Raw genomic sequence first — 20,611 nt, forward strand, 5'->3', positions numbered from 1 at the left:
GCCACACATATTTTCCTTCATTTTTGTCTTCCTAAATCAACGGTGTGGATCGTGGGGACTGAAATGGGCACTTCCCGCTTAGCTCTGTGATCAGAGGATGGTGACGTCCACGGGATTATTCAAGATTATTTGTTACCAACTGCCAGAAATAACTGAACTGGACAGTGGCTGATAATTTAACGCAAAGACCAAGAAACGGTCAGAGAAGAATTGCCGAAACATGCAGCCAGGGTTGATTTATTATCCAGCAACTGATATAAATAAAGCGCCCCCTGACGCATGACGGCGCTCAAAAGCATCCAAACTCTTCAACGCTTTTTCAAATTTTTGATTGCAGAGTTGATGGGTGTCGAAAAGTTTTGCTGTCACCAACCCCCCCCCCCCACTCACCGGCAGACTCGATTCAACGCACTCATTCCACATGTATGATTGGTGGAGGGTTTGTTTACAAGCCAGGCCGCGCCCATCGAGGATACCTCTGATTATGTCTTGTCCACTTTACAAAGTCTGCAGGATTATTGATCATCAACACACCTTGTGTTATCGATTCTCGATATTCAGACCACTCTTGATCTTCGACGGACCAGGGAAACCATGCCTGCACTTGCAAAGCGACGCAGAACAGGGCTGCAACACTTTATCTGCACCGGACAACCAGAATCTGGAAAGGGGCCACGATCGATAAAATAGCGGGCCCTCTGTCTTGTGAAAGCAGCAGTCCCCTTCAAAGCTTTGTAAGCCTGCTCTCTCGTTGCACAACGGCAAAAACAGCCTCAACATCGTCAAGTCGTCCGCCATAGTTCACCTCGGATATTTGTGAGTGGATAACTCCTTGGGATGTCGTTGTGATAAATAAAAAAAAGGTTTGTGTTCTCTGGGGAGAATGTGAACTGAGATTACCTCTACGGGGATATTTCTCGCTGGATTCTTCGAGAAAAAAGAACTGCAGAGATGAAGGGCTTGATCGTGTTACTCGTTGGAATAGTAAGTGTGGTGTGTGACGCAGTTTTTTGCTTTATCTGAATCAAGTACAAGAACGTTTAACTACGCGTACTCACTGCAAAGTGCTCGGCCTTCGGTTCTAGCGATGCCCGGTTGTGAGTTCCTTAATTTTTACTGTGCTTTCGGTTCCGCGGCTTCCTTATTTTCTTTTATATCAGTGAGGGTTAAAGGATTCTTTTCCACATACAAGCAGTCATTTAAGCAGTGACGTAACTGCGGGGGAGGCACAGGAGGAACGTGCCCCCCCCAAGGGATGCCCGTTACCCCCATTTGAAATCTGTGAATAATCTCCGTTGAGTTTATAGGCCTATAGCTATGCAACTGCAGCTGATTTTTTGTGTGGTGCCCCCTTGAAAAAATGAGTCCACCCCGGGTGTCCCCCGATGTTTAGCCCCAGTTACGCCTCTGCACTTAAGTTTTTTTCTTTTAGTACACAGCAAGGTAATTAAATTATAAGGACCTAGTGTTTATAAATTTATACAAATTCGTGCGAAATCTTCACGAATTTCCAGACTTTTTTTGCAAGAGTTCCTTCTCAACGGGTTCAACAATACAGAAGATCTGAATTTTGTACTAATAAAGTTATTTTTGGTCTACATTTCAATCTTCTCAATTTGAGACCCACTCTGTGAAAATGAGTCACAAGTCGGCAGAGCCACCACGGAGTAAACACTCCTTTAGAATATTTGTGCACAGCGTAAATCAATAGGAGCGAACAGCATTTTTCACCATGGAGTATCCACTTTCATCAGGATGCCAAACTGAGCGATACATCAAAACAAAAAGCTCGATTCGCTCTTTTCAATACCAATAAAAACTCAAAACGTGGCTCTGGCAATTATGACTCATTTTCACACAGCAGGTCACATTTTATCTTCGATATATAACACAGTGATCACACATGAATTCATGTGAAAGACCTAACCATGGCAAACTGCAAAAGGCATATTCTTACTCCAAACTGCATGTGGTTTCATCTCTTTGGAAGAAACAGTTTTAGTTTTTCCTTATTGCATTTATGATTGTTTAACTATAAATAAATGCCGAATATTTTTAGTTACTTTTCCACATGATTTGTGTTGTTACTGATGTCATTACAAGGCCAAAAACAAGTAGATTCTTCTCTCCTAGGCTCTACGCAGGCTCACAAGAATTGGCCATTTTAGAGTTAAGCGATAAGATTTTGAAGGTACTCTTTTTTTTTGATCAACAAGATATCTTTGGATTTGTTTTCAGATTTGTCATCTCAGGAGTGTTCAACCTCAAGGTAAGATGGCGACATTCTCATATTGCTAATCCAGAGTCTCGTCCTTTTGGTCGTTGCGCGTGAGTGCTTTCAACGTTGTTGTATGCATGGTACAGCGAGACGGTTTTTCACGAGGAGGGTGCCTCACGGAGAGTTATTTATCTAAATTAAATGGCCGTGCCCAACTCTTCATTAACTGTGCTGTAAAAGACCTCCATGGAACATTTTCGAGACTTTCCGCCATTCAGATCACATTTGAGAACGGAAATGTTACAGACCGAAGTTGATGTCAAAGCTTGTTTCAATACGGGCGATTCACAATAGTGCGCCTCCAAGAGTTTGTAACGCGTTGGCCAATCACAACGCGCGAAATTTGTCGACCTTTTCTTGAAACGCGCATCGGGTCGACAAATTTCACTCATTGTGATGGGCCAGCGCATTGCAAACTCTTGGAGGCGCACTATTGTGAAACGACCGTATTGGTCAAAGCTAGTGGGGTTTGGGCGGAGTTATGGTGAATCTGTCCACGTTATATTGCTGCCAGAGATTGCTAATCGCATTCCCACACGCCGCTAGCGCTCACCACTTACCGCGCTTGAACACCCTACCGGGGAGAAACGGCGCTTTGTGCACCCGTACCGTCCGCACCGATCGGCAGGCGACGCGTCGCAACAGGTCGGCACTAAGTCCTGCCTCTCACAGACGGCGGGCTTTTGCCCGACACGCTCCCGGTTCCTCCAGTTGCCAGCCTCAGTGGAGACCCCAACCAACACAACGTCAGTGAACGCTGCTCGGTGGGCTCACCACCGGGGGAACAGTTGCTGAATCTCGGTGGTTCAATTTTGCTTGGACGCAGCGCGCCTCCACCAGTGGTGTGTACATTTGAGGCAGAAATTGGGGTTAGAGAGTGGGGGATTGGGTATCATGAGGGGGCATGACTTGCACAGCCATGAAAACATGGAAAGCTGGGGGGTGCTGACACCATAACCATGACATTACCGGTAAAAGGGGGGATCTTCATGACTTAGATGTACATCTGTAATATGTATTACATTTGTGCAGTATCTTACATCAGAATGGCATATGGCTAAGTCCTTTTGTTCCGATTCCTCTTACAAACACTGCAAAAACTCTGGTGTTAAAACAACACAATTCGGTGTTATCAGACGACCACACCAAAATGTGTTACTTTAACACCGCTTGTGTTACTTTATACACCTACAAGTGTTACAATGCACTGGAGGGTGTGTTTCAGCTCCAACAGTGTTGAAATAACGCCTATAGTAACAGTCCTCTGATAACACCGTTTTTTCTTTACTTTTTTTCTGTTTTTTTAGTGAACCTAAATATAATATGGTAATTGATCCGTGGTTTGCAGCGAGTCGACGCTTAAGAATACTTTGAATGAGTAGGAATACGGATGTGTGGATAATTGTGGGCCTTCTTAAAGGACAATTTAGCTGGATTTTGCCGCTGTGTCAACAACCTTGCTGCTGCGGAAACAAATTTATGCATCATGTGTGTCAAGATTTTTAAAAATCAGGCTTGGAACAGTCGAGTTCTTCTTGAGCGGAATCCCCTCCCCATGTGAGATGGTTCGAAAAATCCCGGCTCTTTTGGTACCGAATATGTCGTGGTCTTTTCAAAGGGATAAAAATCAATAGCGAGATTCTCTGCGGCTGCACGTACATTGCAGAATCAATTGGAAGTCATTGAAATTAATTGAAGGCCGCGTATCGCAAATACACGGCTTCAGGCAGATGCCGTGTTTGTATCGATTTGCTAAACCCCTTTGCTTTGAGGGAAATGCACATCTTTCGTGTTTTATGGGTAATAAATGGCAATGCGGTTTATACATGAATATATTCAGATCTAATATTCTTACAACAAGGTGTTAGTTCGAATGGCGTTTTAATTTGTCGTTACGCGTTGGAAACAACTGAAGGAAAACATTCCGCTGTCGAGTTACTTTTAAGACTAGCCATACTACACATGCGGCAAGTCGCTGACAAGCGGCTTTCGTAGGCCTTAGCCTTACCTCCAGCCATGACCAAACCGACGCTAAATCTGACGCTAAGAGAAAGTAGGCCGTTAGCATATATGGAACACCGTATAATGTACGTCTCGTTTTGTCTAACATTTTTGTTGATACAGTCACTGACGTCGCTTCCACCACGATCGATATTGGCGGACTGTCCGTCAACGTAGACCCGTCACCAGTCGACCCTGCCGCCGATCAGCCCGAGGTGACAACCGTCGATGGAAGCTTCACACTGTTCGCTTCTAATGCATCTGGAGGTGAGTCTTGTTACCAGTCTAGTCCCTATTCCTTACAAAGCCATCAACTATACCAAAGCTGGAAAACGAAAGTCCAAGTGTGGGCAGATAGGTGTTGGCAAATTAGTGAAGTCTGGATCTATCAGACCAGGCTGCACCAAGATCTTTTTCACGAACCCGACTTCGTGCGGGTTTTGGATCATATGTACCTTAGCATCCCAAGATCAGTGGCGCAACTACAGGGGGGTGGGTGCACGTGCCCCCCCCCCGCGAATACCCGTCCCCTCGGGTGCCCCCATCCTCATTTGAAATCCATGAACAAGTTCTGCTGCAGCTCAATGTCTTTTTGTGCCCCTCGGGACCTAATAGCCCTAGTTACGTCACTGCCCAAGATAAGTCTAAAAGCAACGACCCAATGAGCGTTGTAAAGGGTCGACAGATTTCGCGCACTTTGATTAATCAACGCGTTGCAAACTCTTGGAGGCGCCCTATTGTGAAACGCCCATATTGTTTCATTGATTTTGTTGTAGTTTGCATTAGCCAGAGCAAAGTGAGCTTTTTGTGTCTGAGGCATCTATGAGTTTGGCATTTTGATGAAAGCAGACAATGTTTATGTGAAAATCTTTAATGACAGTCGTGCTGATTGAAATCGTGCAAGATTCTTTTCAAGTCCTTCAAATCAAACATGGCTGTGCCGTGTTTCGACTCGTTCTGTTAGCTTGGGTCTTTTTTCAGGTTTCAATGGCCTTAGACGTAAGTTCAGAAGTTGTCCAATACACTTATTACACTTTCAGGAAGACATTTCTTAAAAATATTTTGGATAACTCCTGGTGTGACGTTTTCCCTGTGCTCTTTTGGCAGTCGACGGCGAATGGTCGGAGTGGGGGGCGTGGCTAGCCTGCACGCATTTGTGTGCTGGGGGCATCCGGGGAAGATTCCGCAAGTGCAACAATCCTCCCCCGTCGGGGGACGGGTTAAATTGCACCGGGTACGCTTTCGAGCAGGGAGTGTGCAACATTCAACCGTGCCCAGGTAAGCCATTTCCCTTCAGTGAAAATCTCGGCCTTATCCAAAATGCTGTTTGGTCCGGTTTGGTTTTATCTGAGGGTTTCATATCAAGCCCTGCAATCATTGTCGAAATCGGTGAAAAATACGCCAGCGTCGGACTGATCCAGTAAGCCCCACCCTATTATTTTCTGACCAATCATGGCCGTGATTTATGTCCGACCTGCGCACTAAAGTCCAGCATGCGTGCACGCGCGTGTGATGCGCGCGGCTGGAACCTGTATGTAATTTGGCAATGGAGAGTAGCACGTCTAAGTGCCCGCGTGAGCAGTGGGCGGGGCCCACTCTATCGGTCTACTCTTGATTCTCGCATGGCTGTCGATGCAATTATTTGTCATAGTGGATGGTGGTTGGAGTGGCTTCGGGCCCTGGGAGCCGTGCAGCGTGTCGTGCGGTGGTGGCATTACTTACCGATGGAAGACCTGCACCAACCCCGTCCCGGCCCACGGTGGCGCAAACTGCACCGGTAGCGACGTTGAGAACAGCACTTGCGGGAACATCACTTGCCCCAGTGAGTACGGGACCTTCAACCTAAACCAGATGACCTTTTGTGAGGCATCGTGAGCAATGGAACGTGCACGTACCGATGGAATGAGACTTTTGCTTGTGGTGTTTGCATTAGGGTAAAATCTTCAGTAAGATGACAGAGATTTGTTCAGGCAATGTAGAAAGCCAAATAGAACCATTGCCCAAATTGGTATCTGTGATACTTTTTCATTTAGTATCGTTTTCTCATGTCATCTTGTGATAATTCTATTTTAATCATTTACATACCTTTTTCAAACTTGAGGAAACATTTAATGTGTGACAAGGGAAATTTTAATTCTGAAATGATTTGTTTGTTACATGTGACCAAATTGTTTCCAGTTCACGGCAGCTGGGGTGCCTGGGGTGAATGGACTCTATGCAACACCGACTGTTACAAATACCGTTACAGGACCTGTGACAATCCCCCACCACAATACGACGGGGATGACTGCCCAGGGGAGGGGAGGAAGACAGGTGCTTGCAGCCTCGTGGATTGCCCAGGTGAGGGGGCGTGGTTTTATCTGGAATACTGCGGGATGACGACAAAAAATCCCCCTTTTAAGCACCTTCCCAGGTTTGATTTCTTCGTGACTTTTGATGTGACTCCTGGCTTTGTAAAATGCAGGCCTATAGCGCCTGACTGAGCAAAATTGTTCAAAAATAGGAGGATTTGTGAGTGAGAAACTTAAGCTTTTCATTCCGTAGGTCGAAGGTTCAACTGCTGCTCCAGTTAATCTTTTCATTTAGTTTTTCGTCCACCCTTAAAACTGGTTTCCAGCGGCTTGAATTTGTATCTAGGCGATGCCTGTGACACTAACTGTCTTTTATATTTTTGTTATGAGAAATTTCCCCGCTGAATTCCATAAGAACTCAGGAGTCAATAACCAACGAAAAATTAATCTCTCATTTTCTCAGAGGAGGAAACGCACAAAAGCTCCAAAATGCTGAAAACGCTCAGGGGTGTTTTGAGGCATATGTGCCCTTTGTAAACCGGGGTAGTAAACTGGTGTTGATTTAGCCCCCTGGGGGTTATTAAAGCACAACACCGAATCTGATTTAGTCCCCTGAGAAGACCCAGATTGTTAAATTAACACGCCGGTTGTTACAGTGTGTTTACCGTCGTTTTTCTCTCTCCAGTGGACGGGAATTGGGGTGCGTGGACCGAGCACTCGTGCGACAGCACGTGCCGCGGTCACAAGACCCGACGGTGCGACGACCCGCCACCGGTGCGCGGCGGCAAGCCGTGCGAGGGAGTCAGCGAGGACACATACGGACCGTGCCGGGGATTCGACTGCGTGCGGAACGGTATGTACATGTACTGCGTGCGGAACGGTATGTACATGTACATCAGACCCGGCATGTATTTTGGTTCAGGCCCATCCTAAGAGGAAACTTTTTTCACAGAAGAGTGCGCTTTGCCAGCCGCATGAAGCTGAGTAATATGGACGCTGCATAAAACGGAAAGAAACTAGAGGATTACTAGGATTAACCAATGCATAAATAGACCGTAAATTTTCTTTTTACTGACAAATATTGCTTACCGCTCTGTCTTGGAGGCCAAAGTTGAAAGAAAACTCACCCTTTCACTCAGTGAAAAGTCTTGAAAAGCTGCAGCGAAATTTTTCCAACCTAAGGAAGGCAAAAACTTTAACTGCAAAAACTTTAACTGCCGCGTAACAAGAGAATAGCCAATACAACTTACGAAGTATAAAAACAGGTCACTCCTTTCAGAGCCGACGTAACGTTTTAAATTCAAGAGATCGCTCTTGAATGCTGGTGCACACTTGCACTTAAGCAGACATACAGGGAGACTTTAGATCACTGTCACATCTGCTGCTAGGTGGGTTCTTCGAGCTTAAAGATATTACGGGGTTTATTTTATGCAAAGGAGGACTTCTGATAGATCTTTTTCATATCTGATTTTATATTTTGAGGATAGTCAGAGAAGCGACCTTACTCCCTCTGTGTGCAAAAGACTCCTTCAGCTCGTGATAGGCCTACATCCATTTTTCAAGTCAACAATGATTTCCCCACCCTTTTCTTCGTACTTATCGATATACTGACAAACTGATCAATTTAATTTTTTTTTCGGGGAAAGGCGAATGGTCGGAGTGGACTTCCTGGGGACCGTGCAGCAAGACCTGCGCCCGGGGCAACCAAACCCGCAGCCGGACCTGCACCAACCCGGCGCCGCGGAACGGCGGCAAGCCGTGCCCGGTAGAGGACGAGTCGGAGCAGGTGACGAGCTGCTTCAAGCAAACCTGCCCAGGTAAAAAAAATCTACCGAAAAGTGTCCCTATTTCCCCTGCTACAAGTGGAAATTATAGGGCAGTGCTTCTTCACGGTAAGGCTTGTTATCTCTCTATCACAGAGTCGGGCAGTTATAGTGTCACAGAATGCCACGTATCCCTCTCCACCTTGTAAACACATCTAGAAGCTAAATAAATCCACCAATTTACTAAACAACAACCAGTACTCTAAGAGTGCATGTGATTTAAACTTCTTAAACAAACTTAAGACCAGAATGTGATTTCGTTCCTAAGCACATGCCGTGAACCATGCAAACAGATACACACTGAAAAATTGCCTGGGTTAAATTTTAACCCAAAGAGGGGTGAAAACTGCAACTACCCAAATATGGGCTGTGTTAAAACAATTTTGGGTTGAGAACTACTTTCTGTTTCAGTTTTCACCCACAAAATGAGTGGATATTAACCTTTTTTGGTTAAAACAACCCAGAAATTACTTCCAATCACCCAAATTGGGTTGAAACAACCGAAACTATTGGGTAGTTGCAGTTTTCACCCTCGCTTGGGTTAAATTTAACCCAAGCCGTTTTTCAGTGCATGAACTACAATTTGTAGATGAAACCACATTCGTGCATGGCCCATCGCTTCATTTCAGTCTGCTGGTGTTTTCTCCCCAGTTCCTCTGGGGTACGTGCGGAAGGTCACCCGCCAGGGAATGGACATCAACTTCGGCCTGATCCTTGGCGCCATCTTCGGCACCATGGGAGTCTTCATTCTCATCCTGCTCATCGTGCTGGGCGTGCGCAAACACCAGCTCATCAAGAAGCGCAACAAGCTCATTGTGAGAACCATCAGATAGTTTTAACAAATAAAACGAACAGAAATGGGTCTCACACCACAACAAACAAACAAAAAAAGAAAAAAAACAAATAAACAAAAGAAAAGACAGATTCTGTCCGTTTTCTGCGGCACTGATTTCCCATGACAAAAAATCCGTTTAGTCTCTTTTACTGACATCTATTTTAGTCCTCGTTAAAGTTTTCGTTCTTATGCTCTGCGCAAAATCAATAAACACTGATATTGTCTGTTTAAAGGTAGAGGAATATTCTTGACGTCCATCGACTGAGTAACATTATCAATTTTAAAGGGTGCGGGCTGATCTTGGGCTCCATAAACGGGGAATGATAGGTTATGAATGATTCACTTGTTGCCTGAGATTTAAGCATCAAGCCCGGTGGCCCTTATTTTGTGCACCAATGATTTCATCTTTTATTCCCTTTGAAACATTTTAGGAGGAACGAGAGAAGTCCAAATTGTACAGAGAAGCCGCAGATATGAGTATAATACCGGTAAGTGTAACCGGGCTTCCAGAGCTACGGCTAGGTCTATTGTCTACGCATCGCCACGCATTTCAAATGGAGTGAAGACCTAGACCTAGCTCTAGACAAGAGATTCGGATGCAGCCAAAGTCTCTTTCAGCAAAAAGAAAGGTCATTCGGGAACACAGCGCGCGCGCGAGTTCACAAAAGGTCACGCTGATTGGAGCAAACTTCGCACGCGCGTCCGAATGACCTCAGACGCGCTTCATTTTGAGCATGCGCTGTTCGAATACCGAACTAGCTCATTACTCATCAGATCAACCAAACAAAACTAATGTAAAGTTGCAGGCTGTAAGTTACCTATAAAATCAATCAAATTGGACGATAGCATCCCCCAGTGTCCATTCATCCGCATTTCAACTGATTTTACTTGAGCGAGTGAATTATGTCATTCCGGGATCATTATAACATATTATCAGACTCATAGTATTCAAGTCATAACACCATGGAACTGCTTATATCTTGGCGTCCTGATTTTGTTTCATAATATCAAGCATTCTGTCTTTGTTTCATTATGTAAACGGGTGTAATGGACTTAACGGTGTATACAAAATTTCCATCATCTACCTGTAAAATTGTTATGTCACCCAGAAAACAGATTTAGTAAAAATTGAGCCAGACGGAAGCACCTTTTGTCAACGACGCTAGTTCCACGTGTAATGTGTATCTCTTGTTTACACAAGCAAGTTTTGCATGGTTGTTTCCCTACAAATAAAGATCAGGGCCATGAATATTGTTGCAAATATGCTTGAGTTGGATATTCCTGTCGTGATCCGTGAAAGAAAGCTGAAAACGAACTGCCATCGGCATCGTGCCGCTCCATTTTTTTTCCCAGGAGGGCAAGAAGAGCGCAGATGCCAAACTCCGTCGCCAGCAGCTCAAGGCGAAACTGAAGAAGAACGGCCGCTTCGGGGAGAAAGTTCCGCTGCTCGACTACGGGGTAGGCTCAGTTTATCTAAGATTTTGTGATTTGATATCTACAGTTTTTGCATCTTTGCTTCTGTTATGGTCAAGTCAGCATGAAATCTCCCGCCGTCCACCTGAGGATTTGGATGTTTTGTATGGAGCACACGGAAATGTTTTGAATTGGTACAATGCATCTTGGCCCTGATCGATGTAGAATCTGAAGAGACGTGTCCGTGTGAAAGAGTTACCAAAAACGGAATCGATTAACACTGAAATGTTGTACGTAGTTTACAAGGTGAAAATAGTTAAGCAGACTGGAGAACTTCTGAAAGTCTTTACAATACGGAAGATTCACAGTAGTGCGCCTCCAAGAGTTTGCAACGCGTTGGCCAATCATAACGCGCGAAATCTGTCGACCCTTTCCAACCCGCGCATTGAGTTGACAGATTTTACTCATTGCGATTGGCCAACGCGTTGCAAAGTCTTGGAGGTGCGCTATTGGGAGACACCCGTATTCAACAAATGTGACTCGTCTCATCAGAATGAGTTGCAATTTTCAAAAGCTACCTTGAGTTGAAGACTAATTAAATTAATTTGGAATATGGAAATTGTTAGCAACCGTCAAATTAATGGCTTTATCTACTTAATCTTCCTTGTCAGGATATCAGTCAAAGAATACCTCACAAGGTTCTTCTTGATTGAAACAAAAGTTCAAAAAATAATCTTTATGGAACTCTTGACTTCCAATTTTACATAAAAATGTTTCTTTTCTATTTAGGATATTTCTTTGAGTAACTAATTAGGCTTGCGTGTGGGAATAATTTTGTTCACAGCTTGATCTGGAAGATCGTGCCTTTTCCTCTATGTCCTCTCGACCTGGTAGTGCCATCTCCCGGCCTGGGTCGGCTGATTCTCGACCTGGAACAGCCGCCTCCCGACCAGGCACGGCCGCCTCCCGACCAGGCACCGCCGGCTCACGCCCGGGGAGCGCCAGGCGCCGGGCCTCCACTCCGTCCGACAGGCCCGGGATCGCCAGATCCAACACAGGCTCCGCCGAGCCCCCACGGAGAAGCAGCGACTCCACCGTGCCCAGCTCTCCGGACATCACCGTCACCGTGTCGGCCGAGGGCGCGGTCCAGAAAGAGCAGCCGCCAGCCGCGCCAGCCAAAGACGGGGCGGTCCCGTCTGCCAAGCCCGCCGAAAAGGGACAGCCGACCAAGCCACAGCGAGTCTCCATGCTCCGCACTCCGAGACCAGAGAGCACCCGCCCGGATACCTCCCTGAGAGTCGATACACCCATGATGATGGCAGGCTTGAAACAGGTATACTGTAGTTTCCGGAATTTTGCTGTAGAACTGGTCATTGATATATTCAAATAATATTGGAAACCGCTGTTGTTACCATGAGCAGAAATTTACTGAATTTGGGGAGTTGTTTGTGAAAGAAATTTTTCTCATAGTGTTGCTACATGTAGTTTACTAATACTCAAATTGGAACCCAGGTTACAGAACAGCCGCTAAGGCACCCCCAACGTACACCGCTGTCACGGTGGTGAGTTGGCATTATTGGAGGGGGCGTTGGCTGAATATATTTCGACAAGTTTGTGCCTATCAGTCGGGCTAACACATTTGCCTTTGTAGAACAGTTCTGATTTTGGGGGACAGGTGGGCAAAACTCAGCTCATGCCCCCAAGGGACGGATATGTCATGCGATGGAACGTGCTTGTGACCGACTTCTAGGTAGTGTTTGGTCGGTAGGAATTTGACACTAAGGACAGCTTAAAAACCCGGTAGGCCAAGGAAAAACTTGCTCAAGAAGGACATTTCACAAGCCAAACTTTCATGCATTCTGTCCTTGTAGTTAACTAAGTTAACTAAGTTAAGTTAACTAATCAGTTTTGTCTGCTCAGAAGCTCCGTGGATTTGGACCACGTGAACATGTCACCCAGGGCATCTTCCTCGTGGCTACAATGTTAGCATTTGTTCCCTCTCTGTGCAGCTGGACGCCCAACTGCAGGAGATGGCGGGATGCCAGGTGGAGCACAGCAAGGCGGCGGGAGCGGACGGCGGTTTCGCCGGTCTTGGTCAGATGATGGGGGCGGCCGGCGGTGCCGCGGCTGCCGGCAATACCGAGGCGGCGCTGGCGGCTCTGGCGCGTGAGGCAATGATGGCTAAGCAGAACGCAGGTAGGAAAGAAGCATTCTGAACTCGACGCCGGAACTACTCAGTCGGTTTGGGGACCTGAGACCGGACCAAATGACCCCTGATGTCAGGGCCAACTTAATATTTGAATATCCTCAGAATCTTTGAAGGCTTTTCTGATTCTCACAAATAATACACGAGTTAGACGAAACGTGTTTCCAGCCGAAATGGCCCACCCCAGCTATGGCTACATACATCATAGTTGCCCAAGCGAGATCTAGGACAAAGTTGAAGACATAAGATTCAGACTTGTCTCTAGGCTAATCTCTTACTGGTGGTGTATCCAGTGGGGACCGGTGGCAACTTGCCCCACAAAATTAACAAATTCGGACAGTCGTTACTAAAATAGGTCCAGTGGCGATTCCAGGTCTTTTGTTCTTTAAAAATAAGGACTTCCCAAGTTTGTATATAATACAAGACTCCATCGTCTTTGTCAAGCTAATTCCCCAACGAGCAAAAGTTTGCAACGAAAAAAATATAGCGGCTTGATCAAAACTTGATACATGCACTGAACGTCTCTCCAAAACCTAAAGTGCTTTGGCCTGTGTTATTCTGACCGCCAGTCTCTCTCTCTTTCAAGCAGGCTCGGGGAAGCCGTCGACCGGAGGGATAGCCTCTCTCGAGCAGGCAATGCAAGGGAAGAAGGTCCCGAGCCAGGCACAGACCACTGGGGCCGCACTGGGCGGAGCAAAGTCGTTTAACGACGCCATGGCGGGCGGTAAGGGCGCCCGGACGAAGCACTTTGCGCAACCGCCGCCAGCTGCCGGTAAACATTATCCACCAGTTTGGGCCAATTACACACGGCTACAGTGAGCATGAACGCTTGCTAAGCAACGTAAATGATTATGTACTTGGGGAAAGCAGGTTGACAACCAAACTGCTGTCCATTCTGTATTTGGTGTAACTGGTTTCCAGGTGGTGACGGCTTAGCACCTAATTGACTAGGCAGCAACCAACTTCATGCTATGCCAACAGCTGTCCGTGGGATAATATGCATGTTGCTTTTGTCAAATAACTCCAAAAAGAAGTTTGTTAAAAAAAAATCAAAAATACTGTTTTAAAACCCAGATGTCCGTCGCTATTCAGGCCTCGTGGAATCAAGATCAAAATGTGTGAATCAATGCCGAACTGTGAAAGATATTTTTAAACAGAACTTTTTGAAAATTTTACTTTTAAAAGCAGCAGGAGGTGTGACAATGGCACAGGCGACTGCCGGCAAGGGCCAACAGCAACCCTCGGGCCAACCGCAGAGAGGCCAAGCGGCAGGCGTCACCGTCCAACAAGTGATGTCCGGCAAATTAGGAACGCCGGGCGGGCAAGCCCAGCCAGTGTCGCCCCGAGGAGGAGGAGGGCTGACCGCGCAGCAGGCCATGGCCGGCGGGAAGGCAGCGGCCAACCCGCCTGCTGGTGCTGGCGGTGGGGTCACGGTGCAGCAGGCCATGGGCGGCAAGCAAGGGGCGAACCCCGCCACCTCCCCGCGCGGGGCGATGTCCATGGAGCAAGCGGTGGCGGAAGGAGGCTACAAGACTCTCGAGCAGGCTGCGTCCAAAAAGGGCCAAGGAGCGGTGTCCCCAAGATCACAAAACCAGCCAACTCTCAAGCGCGAGGTAAACTCCTCTCAAGACGTCTTCCTTGAATTTGCAACAGAAACGCTGAAGCTCTTTGGTTTTGCCCCACATCATATCTCTTAAGACCATATTTCAAGTGTCTTATTCACGGTTACAGTGTCCCAGTTCATAAGAAAGCTGCTTAATACAGAAGAAATGATAATAAGAACTTACCATTTTGATGACTGCACTCCGTGAATAGGCCGACTTCAGATAGGCTGATTTTGTCCATAGCTAGATCTGCATAATTATATATAGTTATGATAAAACGGTACACATCGGCAAAAACTTTTTTTATTCAAATGTAACCTCACACACTAAAACCGCCGGGCAACCGTAGCTCAAATTTTATCAGTATATCTATCAACGAATAGAGGCTTTGTGTAGTAGTCTCCTTACTGGGCAGTCCCACATTGAAACCTCCTTTGTGCACATTCTGTTGAACAAAAGCACATAGTAAGATGGCAGCCATGGAAGCTCTTCATAGTAAGGTTTAATCAGTCTAACTATTCAATACTAGTTTACCGTGTTGGTGTGTAGGATTTCGTTTGATAGAATCAGCCGTCCTCTGAGCAGAATTTACAGATAAGCTCTGAACTGATTCAGTGTGGATATAAAAACCAACTCCCCACTGCTTCGTGTCTCGCGGCAGAAATCCGAGGTGGACGAGATCAGCGAGAACTTCTGGGAGGTGCCCAAGGAGAGCTTACAGCTCGTATCCACCGTGGCCCTGGGCACCTACGGGCCCGTGTGGCGCGGCAAGGCCTGGGACATCAGTGGACGGGACGGCATGACGCTGGTGGCCGTTAAGGAGCTGAAGCGTGAGTATCGCGAGCGATCATGGGTTCGGTGTGGGCGGAGCAGACGGAGTTCGGAGCCATCTGGAGGATTCTGGGAGGGACAGCGGGGCCTTAACCCCCCAAAAAAGTTTTAGAAAAACAATAAGAGAGAAAAGGGTTTTCATTTCCCATGCTTCCGAAGGAGTGTAAAAAAACCCAAAATGTAGCCTCACCCCTCAGAAAGGATCTTCAGGATTACATAAACACTTCCAACTATTCCCCACCCCCCCAATTTATTTTACCCCCTTCTGCAGTGTACATCAGATCCACCCTTGTGTGTAGCGCACACTAGCTTTATGACAATCAACCAACTTTAGTTCCGTGAATGAGGTTTTTACCTAAGAATTTACTAATTATTGTTTGAAGTTATAAATGCATGTATATCCTTGTTTGTCATTTCTATTCAGAGCCCACCAGCAACGTGGCCAAGATGGCGTTTATGAAGGAACTGGAGGTGATGAAGTCACTTCAGAAGCACCCGTATGTGGTCAACTTACTCGGTTGCTGTACGTACTATGGTGAGTTGTTTAATTTCGGCTTCCCCCAATCAAACGTTTTATACTAGGCCATCTTGTTTTGATGAAAACAAGGAAGCCGACATCAGTCATTTTGAAGGCTCGATTGGTGACACGCCCGCTGAATATAGTAACCATCTTGCGTTCGAGTCCCAACAGAGTCATCAGATCCCGAGTAGCTCAAAGCGGGTCATATCAGTGAATGGGGTTACAAACACCTTTTATGAGTCGTAAAATCGATCAAATTAGATGTTAAAATCAGCAAATCTGAGTTCCTTTTCTTCCTCAACCTTCTGCAAGCTCATGCATTAAAAAATCGTCTTTGTAGATCCTGTGAGCATGGTTTTTGAGTACGCTCCACATGGCAGTTTACTGGATCATTTGAGGAAGAACCGCCCACATTCGCCCAGTGGCAAAACACCGACATCTGGGGAACTGGTGACCTTTGCCATGCAGGTTGCTAAGGGCATGGCGTACTTGAGCAGGCAGAAGGTGCGTGAATTATTAAAATCGATGTACAGATTTTCTAAAAGAGGGGAAAGAAAAAAGCTCTTAAGCTTAGAGCAAGGGAAATCGATTTTCGAAATAAGCCTTAAGTGGCATGAAACAGTATGTTCCTGTTTGCAAGTGAGATGTAGCGACTATGATGAGCGTGAAGCTGTTTGACCCACGAAACTATTATCAAATCCAAACAGTTGCTTCTTTTAAATTTTATCTTGTGAAAGATTGTTCATGGTGATCTAACCACGAGGAACATTCTGCTGGGGCAGAGGATGGTGTGCAAGGTGTCCAATGCTGCCCGAGTTCGTAATGTCGTGGAAAATGTCGCCGAGGTGAGTGGATGTCCTCTTGAGTATAGTTAAGTGAAGATAAAAATGACACTGACATGCGATGACTTGGACAATGACACAGATGATGATGACAATGACAATGACGCCAATTGCTGCGATGATGCATCATAATGTCATTTTGGTAACTTTGCAGGGTCGCCTAGGTATTCGTTGGATGAGCCCGGAGTCGATCTGCGCAAGCGTGTACACGACCATGAGCGATATCTGGTCATTTGGCATATTGATATGGGAGATTGTCACATATGGTAATTGTTAATTCTGACTAATTGAAACTAAAATCGATACATGTACTAGTTTTGAATTTTGACACAACTGAATCTTAAAGACAAGAAAACTGTCGCTTTAAAACCAAACGCAACAAACTTTCTGTGTTTACATTCGAGTGTTAATTTGTCAAAAATGATACATGTACATGACTGCACATAGATTTCAGTTGTTATTTTGTATATCGTGTTGACCATTCAACTCCACTAAAATTTTCGTTTTGTAATCCGTATGGGCAATTGAAGAAAGTTGGCTCGTTGATTTCCGCAGTGAATTGAGTTTTGTAAACACGACTGTGTGACAAATATAATTCCTTTTGAAAAAAAAAGTTGCTTCTAAAGCAAACATAACAGAACTTTGTCAAACTGAGTGGATTATTTAAACGTTGAAAAGAGCTATATTTTTATTTCACACATAGAAGGACATTTCTCACCATTAAATGTTACATAACTTCCATTTGTTCAAAGTTATGCGTCACACTTGGTCTTTCTCAAAATCAATAGTTTTCACACTTGGTTTTCAAAATGTTTGTAGGTATTCAAATCTTTCTTTGGTGAGAATTTTCTATTAAAGAGTAAAAATTACATGAGAATGTAAACGAATGTAGTCCTTAAAGACACTTCAACCACCTTAAAAACCTGTATTGATTGGATATCGATAGGTTCAACTCCTTATCCTGGAATGTCAGCCCGCGAGGTCAGTAACAGGCTGAAAGTCGGCTACCGCATGGAGAGACCCGAACACTGCTCCCCGGAACTGTGAGTGATCGTCCAGCAAATCTCTGAATTTTACTCGTTGTGCAGGGCCACTCTCTGAGGGAAACACAAAAAACTCACGATAACAGTCCGGTGATTGGTTTAAAACTGCAAAGGCTCATTACCGTCGTTCATTTTAGCTGCTTTGCATCACGTTTACCCCCAGCCGGAATTTTGTACTCATTCGGATGAAAATCAGTTAAATGCAGTCCGTACCATTTGTGCCCACAACCCACTGCCTGCACTGTATGTGTCCTTCCTTTGATCTCGTTAGTTGAACAGACGATGCGATGAATACTTAGCCTATAAAGTTTTAATACACTACAAAGGTTACGTGTTGAGTTTCTTCACCGATGAGCGCATTTTTTTCTATCACCAGGTACTCTGTGATGCAAGCGTGCTGGGACGATAATCCCAAGAAGCGGCCCTCGTTCCGAACTCTCAGCCTCGACTTGGAGAAACTGTTGACCAGTGGCAAGACGGTATGTGCTAAAGTTCTTGAACAGAAAAGTAAGCGCGCCGTTCTTTTGCGCTCGTCACTTCCTACATTACTTGCTTTCACATAGTCGAAAATTCGTCCGAGACCGGCGGTTGGCAAATAATGTTTGCCGTCACAGCAAGCAAGAGCTAAATAAGAATCGCCAGGTTTCACATGTCATTATGGTTATATAAAGCACTGAAAAATCAGCAAATACTACCAAAAAATGCCGATTTCTGGTTCAATCAATCAAAAAAAATCTACAACTTTCAGGTCCCCAAGAATTAAACGTTTGCCTAAGGCTGTGATAGCCTTAACTTGTGCTTTGTACAGAAAGTAATATGGAGCACTTCAATTCGTCTTGCGCATTAATATGAGCCTTGAAGCAACCCTTAATTGGTTTCAAAGAAGTTCTTGGAACAAATGCTCGTATAAACAGTCCTTGGATTTTAGACGAAGTTTTTCGTTTCAAGTCAAAATGCCCTACTGACTCGTGTGCTTCCCCACAAAACATTCATCCGATATTTGGCCAGATACTTTTTGATTCTCCCATCAAATGAAATTTCAAAACAAATTTGCATCTGTCTACTCTGATGAATAATTTCAAATTAATGATTGAACACACAGAATCGTACCCTACCAGATTTTGAAAATTACTGAACGGGAGGGTTGGAACGCATGGAAATTAAAACCAGTCTGGTGCCGTCCTAGTCAACAGTTTCCAACATATAAAACAGATTTGGGGAATAAGATCAAAAATGACCTCAACGTGAATAAGGTCTATAGAGGTTTTGCACAGCAGCCATCTTTCCTGTTAGTGTTTTTTTTGTGAGCGATATGCACAAAAGATCTGCTCGTGTATCCCCATGGAACAAAAACACCAGGAAGATGGCTGCCGTGCACAACCTCTATCCGGTTCGTAAGTGTGACGTCACTTCAGTTTAAACCACGCCCACTGCACATGCACTGCACATAGAGTTACATGCATTGATAGCCGTTTACATGGAACCGGAAGTTAACGCGCAACTTTAGCGATCGTCCAATGGGAGCCGGCAAATAGTGGCGCGTACGCCTTTGTGACGAAGTCACTTACGAACCGGATAGAGATTACACACAATGAAGAATTTATTTAATCAAGATATATGTACTGCATTTTTGTCTACAGGATCACGTGGACGCTTCAAAGTACGACAAGACGAAATATAAAGATCTCGACGACCATCGACCTCATACGCCGGGCACTGTGAAATAACTAAACTGAACCAAATCAGAACAGTCAAGAGTTATTGCAGAATATGTAAATATACAAGAGCGACTTGAAATCAGGTTACAATGAAAGACTGAGTCATGAAAGTTAAAAATTGACAAAGTAGTCAGAGTACTGATTACGAGCTTGTTAAAATAAAACGCTTGCCTCGATGGGATTCGAACCAGCGACCTCCAGCTTACGAATCCGTCTTACCACTCAACCGTCGAGGTCGGGTCGTGGGTCGAATCGATACAGCAGTTGGCCCCACGGTGTAACAGCTCAAATGTCAATTGAATGTAGTCAGTTTCGTGTTAATGTGACCGGACAAGGGCTACTTTTTGTCATCATGGCCACACATGTCACATCGACCGTTTTGAGTGAAATTTTCTTGTCCTCTGACATGACGAGCCTACGATTATCTTGTCAAAATCTTGTCGCTATGACAGTCTGTACATGTACTTCTGCTGACTAGATTCAGAAAAGTTCTTGTCAGTGTGACCCCAAGCCACTAACCGAATATTATCAGCGTATTATCAACCTCGATCTCATATGAAACCAATTTTGATGTATTTTCATTTACTTGAAACACAGTATAACAGTTTAGAAATATTTCTGGACTTTTAGATACGTGGAGCTAAACCTGAGATACAGCCTAGATTTGGAATATGCCTATTATAAAGATTGTTTGCTAATAAGGGACAAATCACACATAGCACCCTCTTGAGTTACTGGTGTGCAAAAGGCGATAACCTTTGCTTACAGCCTGATGGAACTAAATTTTCAAGCATAAAATCACAGGACAAATATCACTTGAACGAAAAACATGCAAGCTCAGGCATACCATTAGATTAACTATCACGCTTTTCTTAATAATTTGTAATTTTTATTTCTCATAATTGTATAACTCTATAGACCATTAGCTATTTAACTAAGAATGAAAGTTATTTGTACATCTAGAAAGTTGTGAGAGATACCTCTGTGACAAATGTCATTGGACTTGGCACGCATATATATATGCATAAGGCACATATGTTTTTATTTGAGTGAGTTGTAACTTTTTGTGGTGATTTTGACGCTGCCACAGATTTTTATTACGTCAGTGGAGTTTTTAGGCATAAACTGGATTGTTGGAATGGATTATAAGCTGTGAAATAAACGAAAATTTCATAAAATCTGAATCAATACGAATCTCACATTTTG

The 20,611-nt window shown here is 44.9% G+C and overlaps 1 protein-coding gene across 4 annotated transcripts; it reads left to right on the top strand.

Moving 5' to 3' along the window:
- Nucleotides 1-626: 626 nt before the first annotated feature.
- LOC110978802 (uncharacterized) lies at nt 627-20,541 on the top strand. Of its 4 annotated transcripts, none has more exons than XM_087149016.1 (23): nt 627-984; nt 2,239-2,269; nt 4,403-4,546; nt 5,387-5,557; nt 5,931-6,101; nt 6,458-6,619; nt 7,256-7,423; nt 8,217-8,387; nt 9,045-9,208; nt 9,660-9,716; nt 10,582-10,686; nt 11,486-11,974; nt 12,651-12,837; nt 13,437-13,571; nt 14,033-14,460; nt 15,113-15,281; nt 15,707-15,817; nt 16,143-16,306; nt 16,540-16,647; nt 16,799-16,910; nt 17,591-17,687; nt 18,064-18,166; nt 19,328-20,541. In XM_087149016.1, exons 1-23 carry the CDS (start codon nt 952-954, stop codon nt 19,412-19,414), a joined length of 3,567 nt encoding a protein of 1,188 aa, XP_087005142.1. In that variant the 5' UTR covers nt 627-951; the 3' UTR covers nt 19,415-20,541. The 4 variants fall into 4 exon arrangements, with proteins under 4 accessions (XP_087005142.1, XP_087005143.1, XP_022089777.2 ...); XM_087149017.1 differs by having other exon boundaries at nt 14,036-14,460; XM_022234085.2 differs by having other exon boundaries at nt 13,437-13,619; nt 14,036-14,460; nt 19,328-20,540.
- Nucleotides 20,542-20,611: the final 70 nt, after the last annotated feature.

Source organism: Acanthaster planci, linkage group LG18 (genome assembly GCF_054643075.1).
Source record: "Acanthaster planci isolate LZ-2023a linkage group LG18, COTS_SCS, whole genome shotgun sequence".
NCBI lineage: Eukaryota > Metazoa > Echinodermata > Asteroidea > Valvatida > Acanthasteridae > Acanthaster > Acanthaster planci.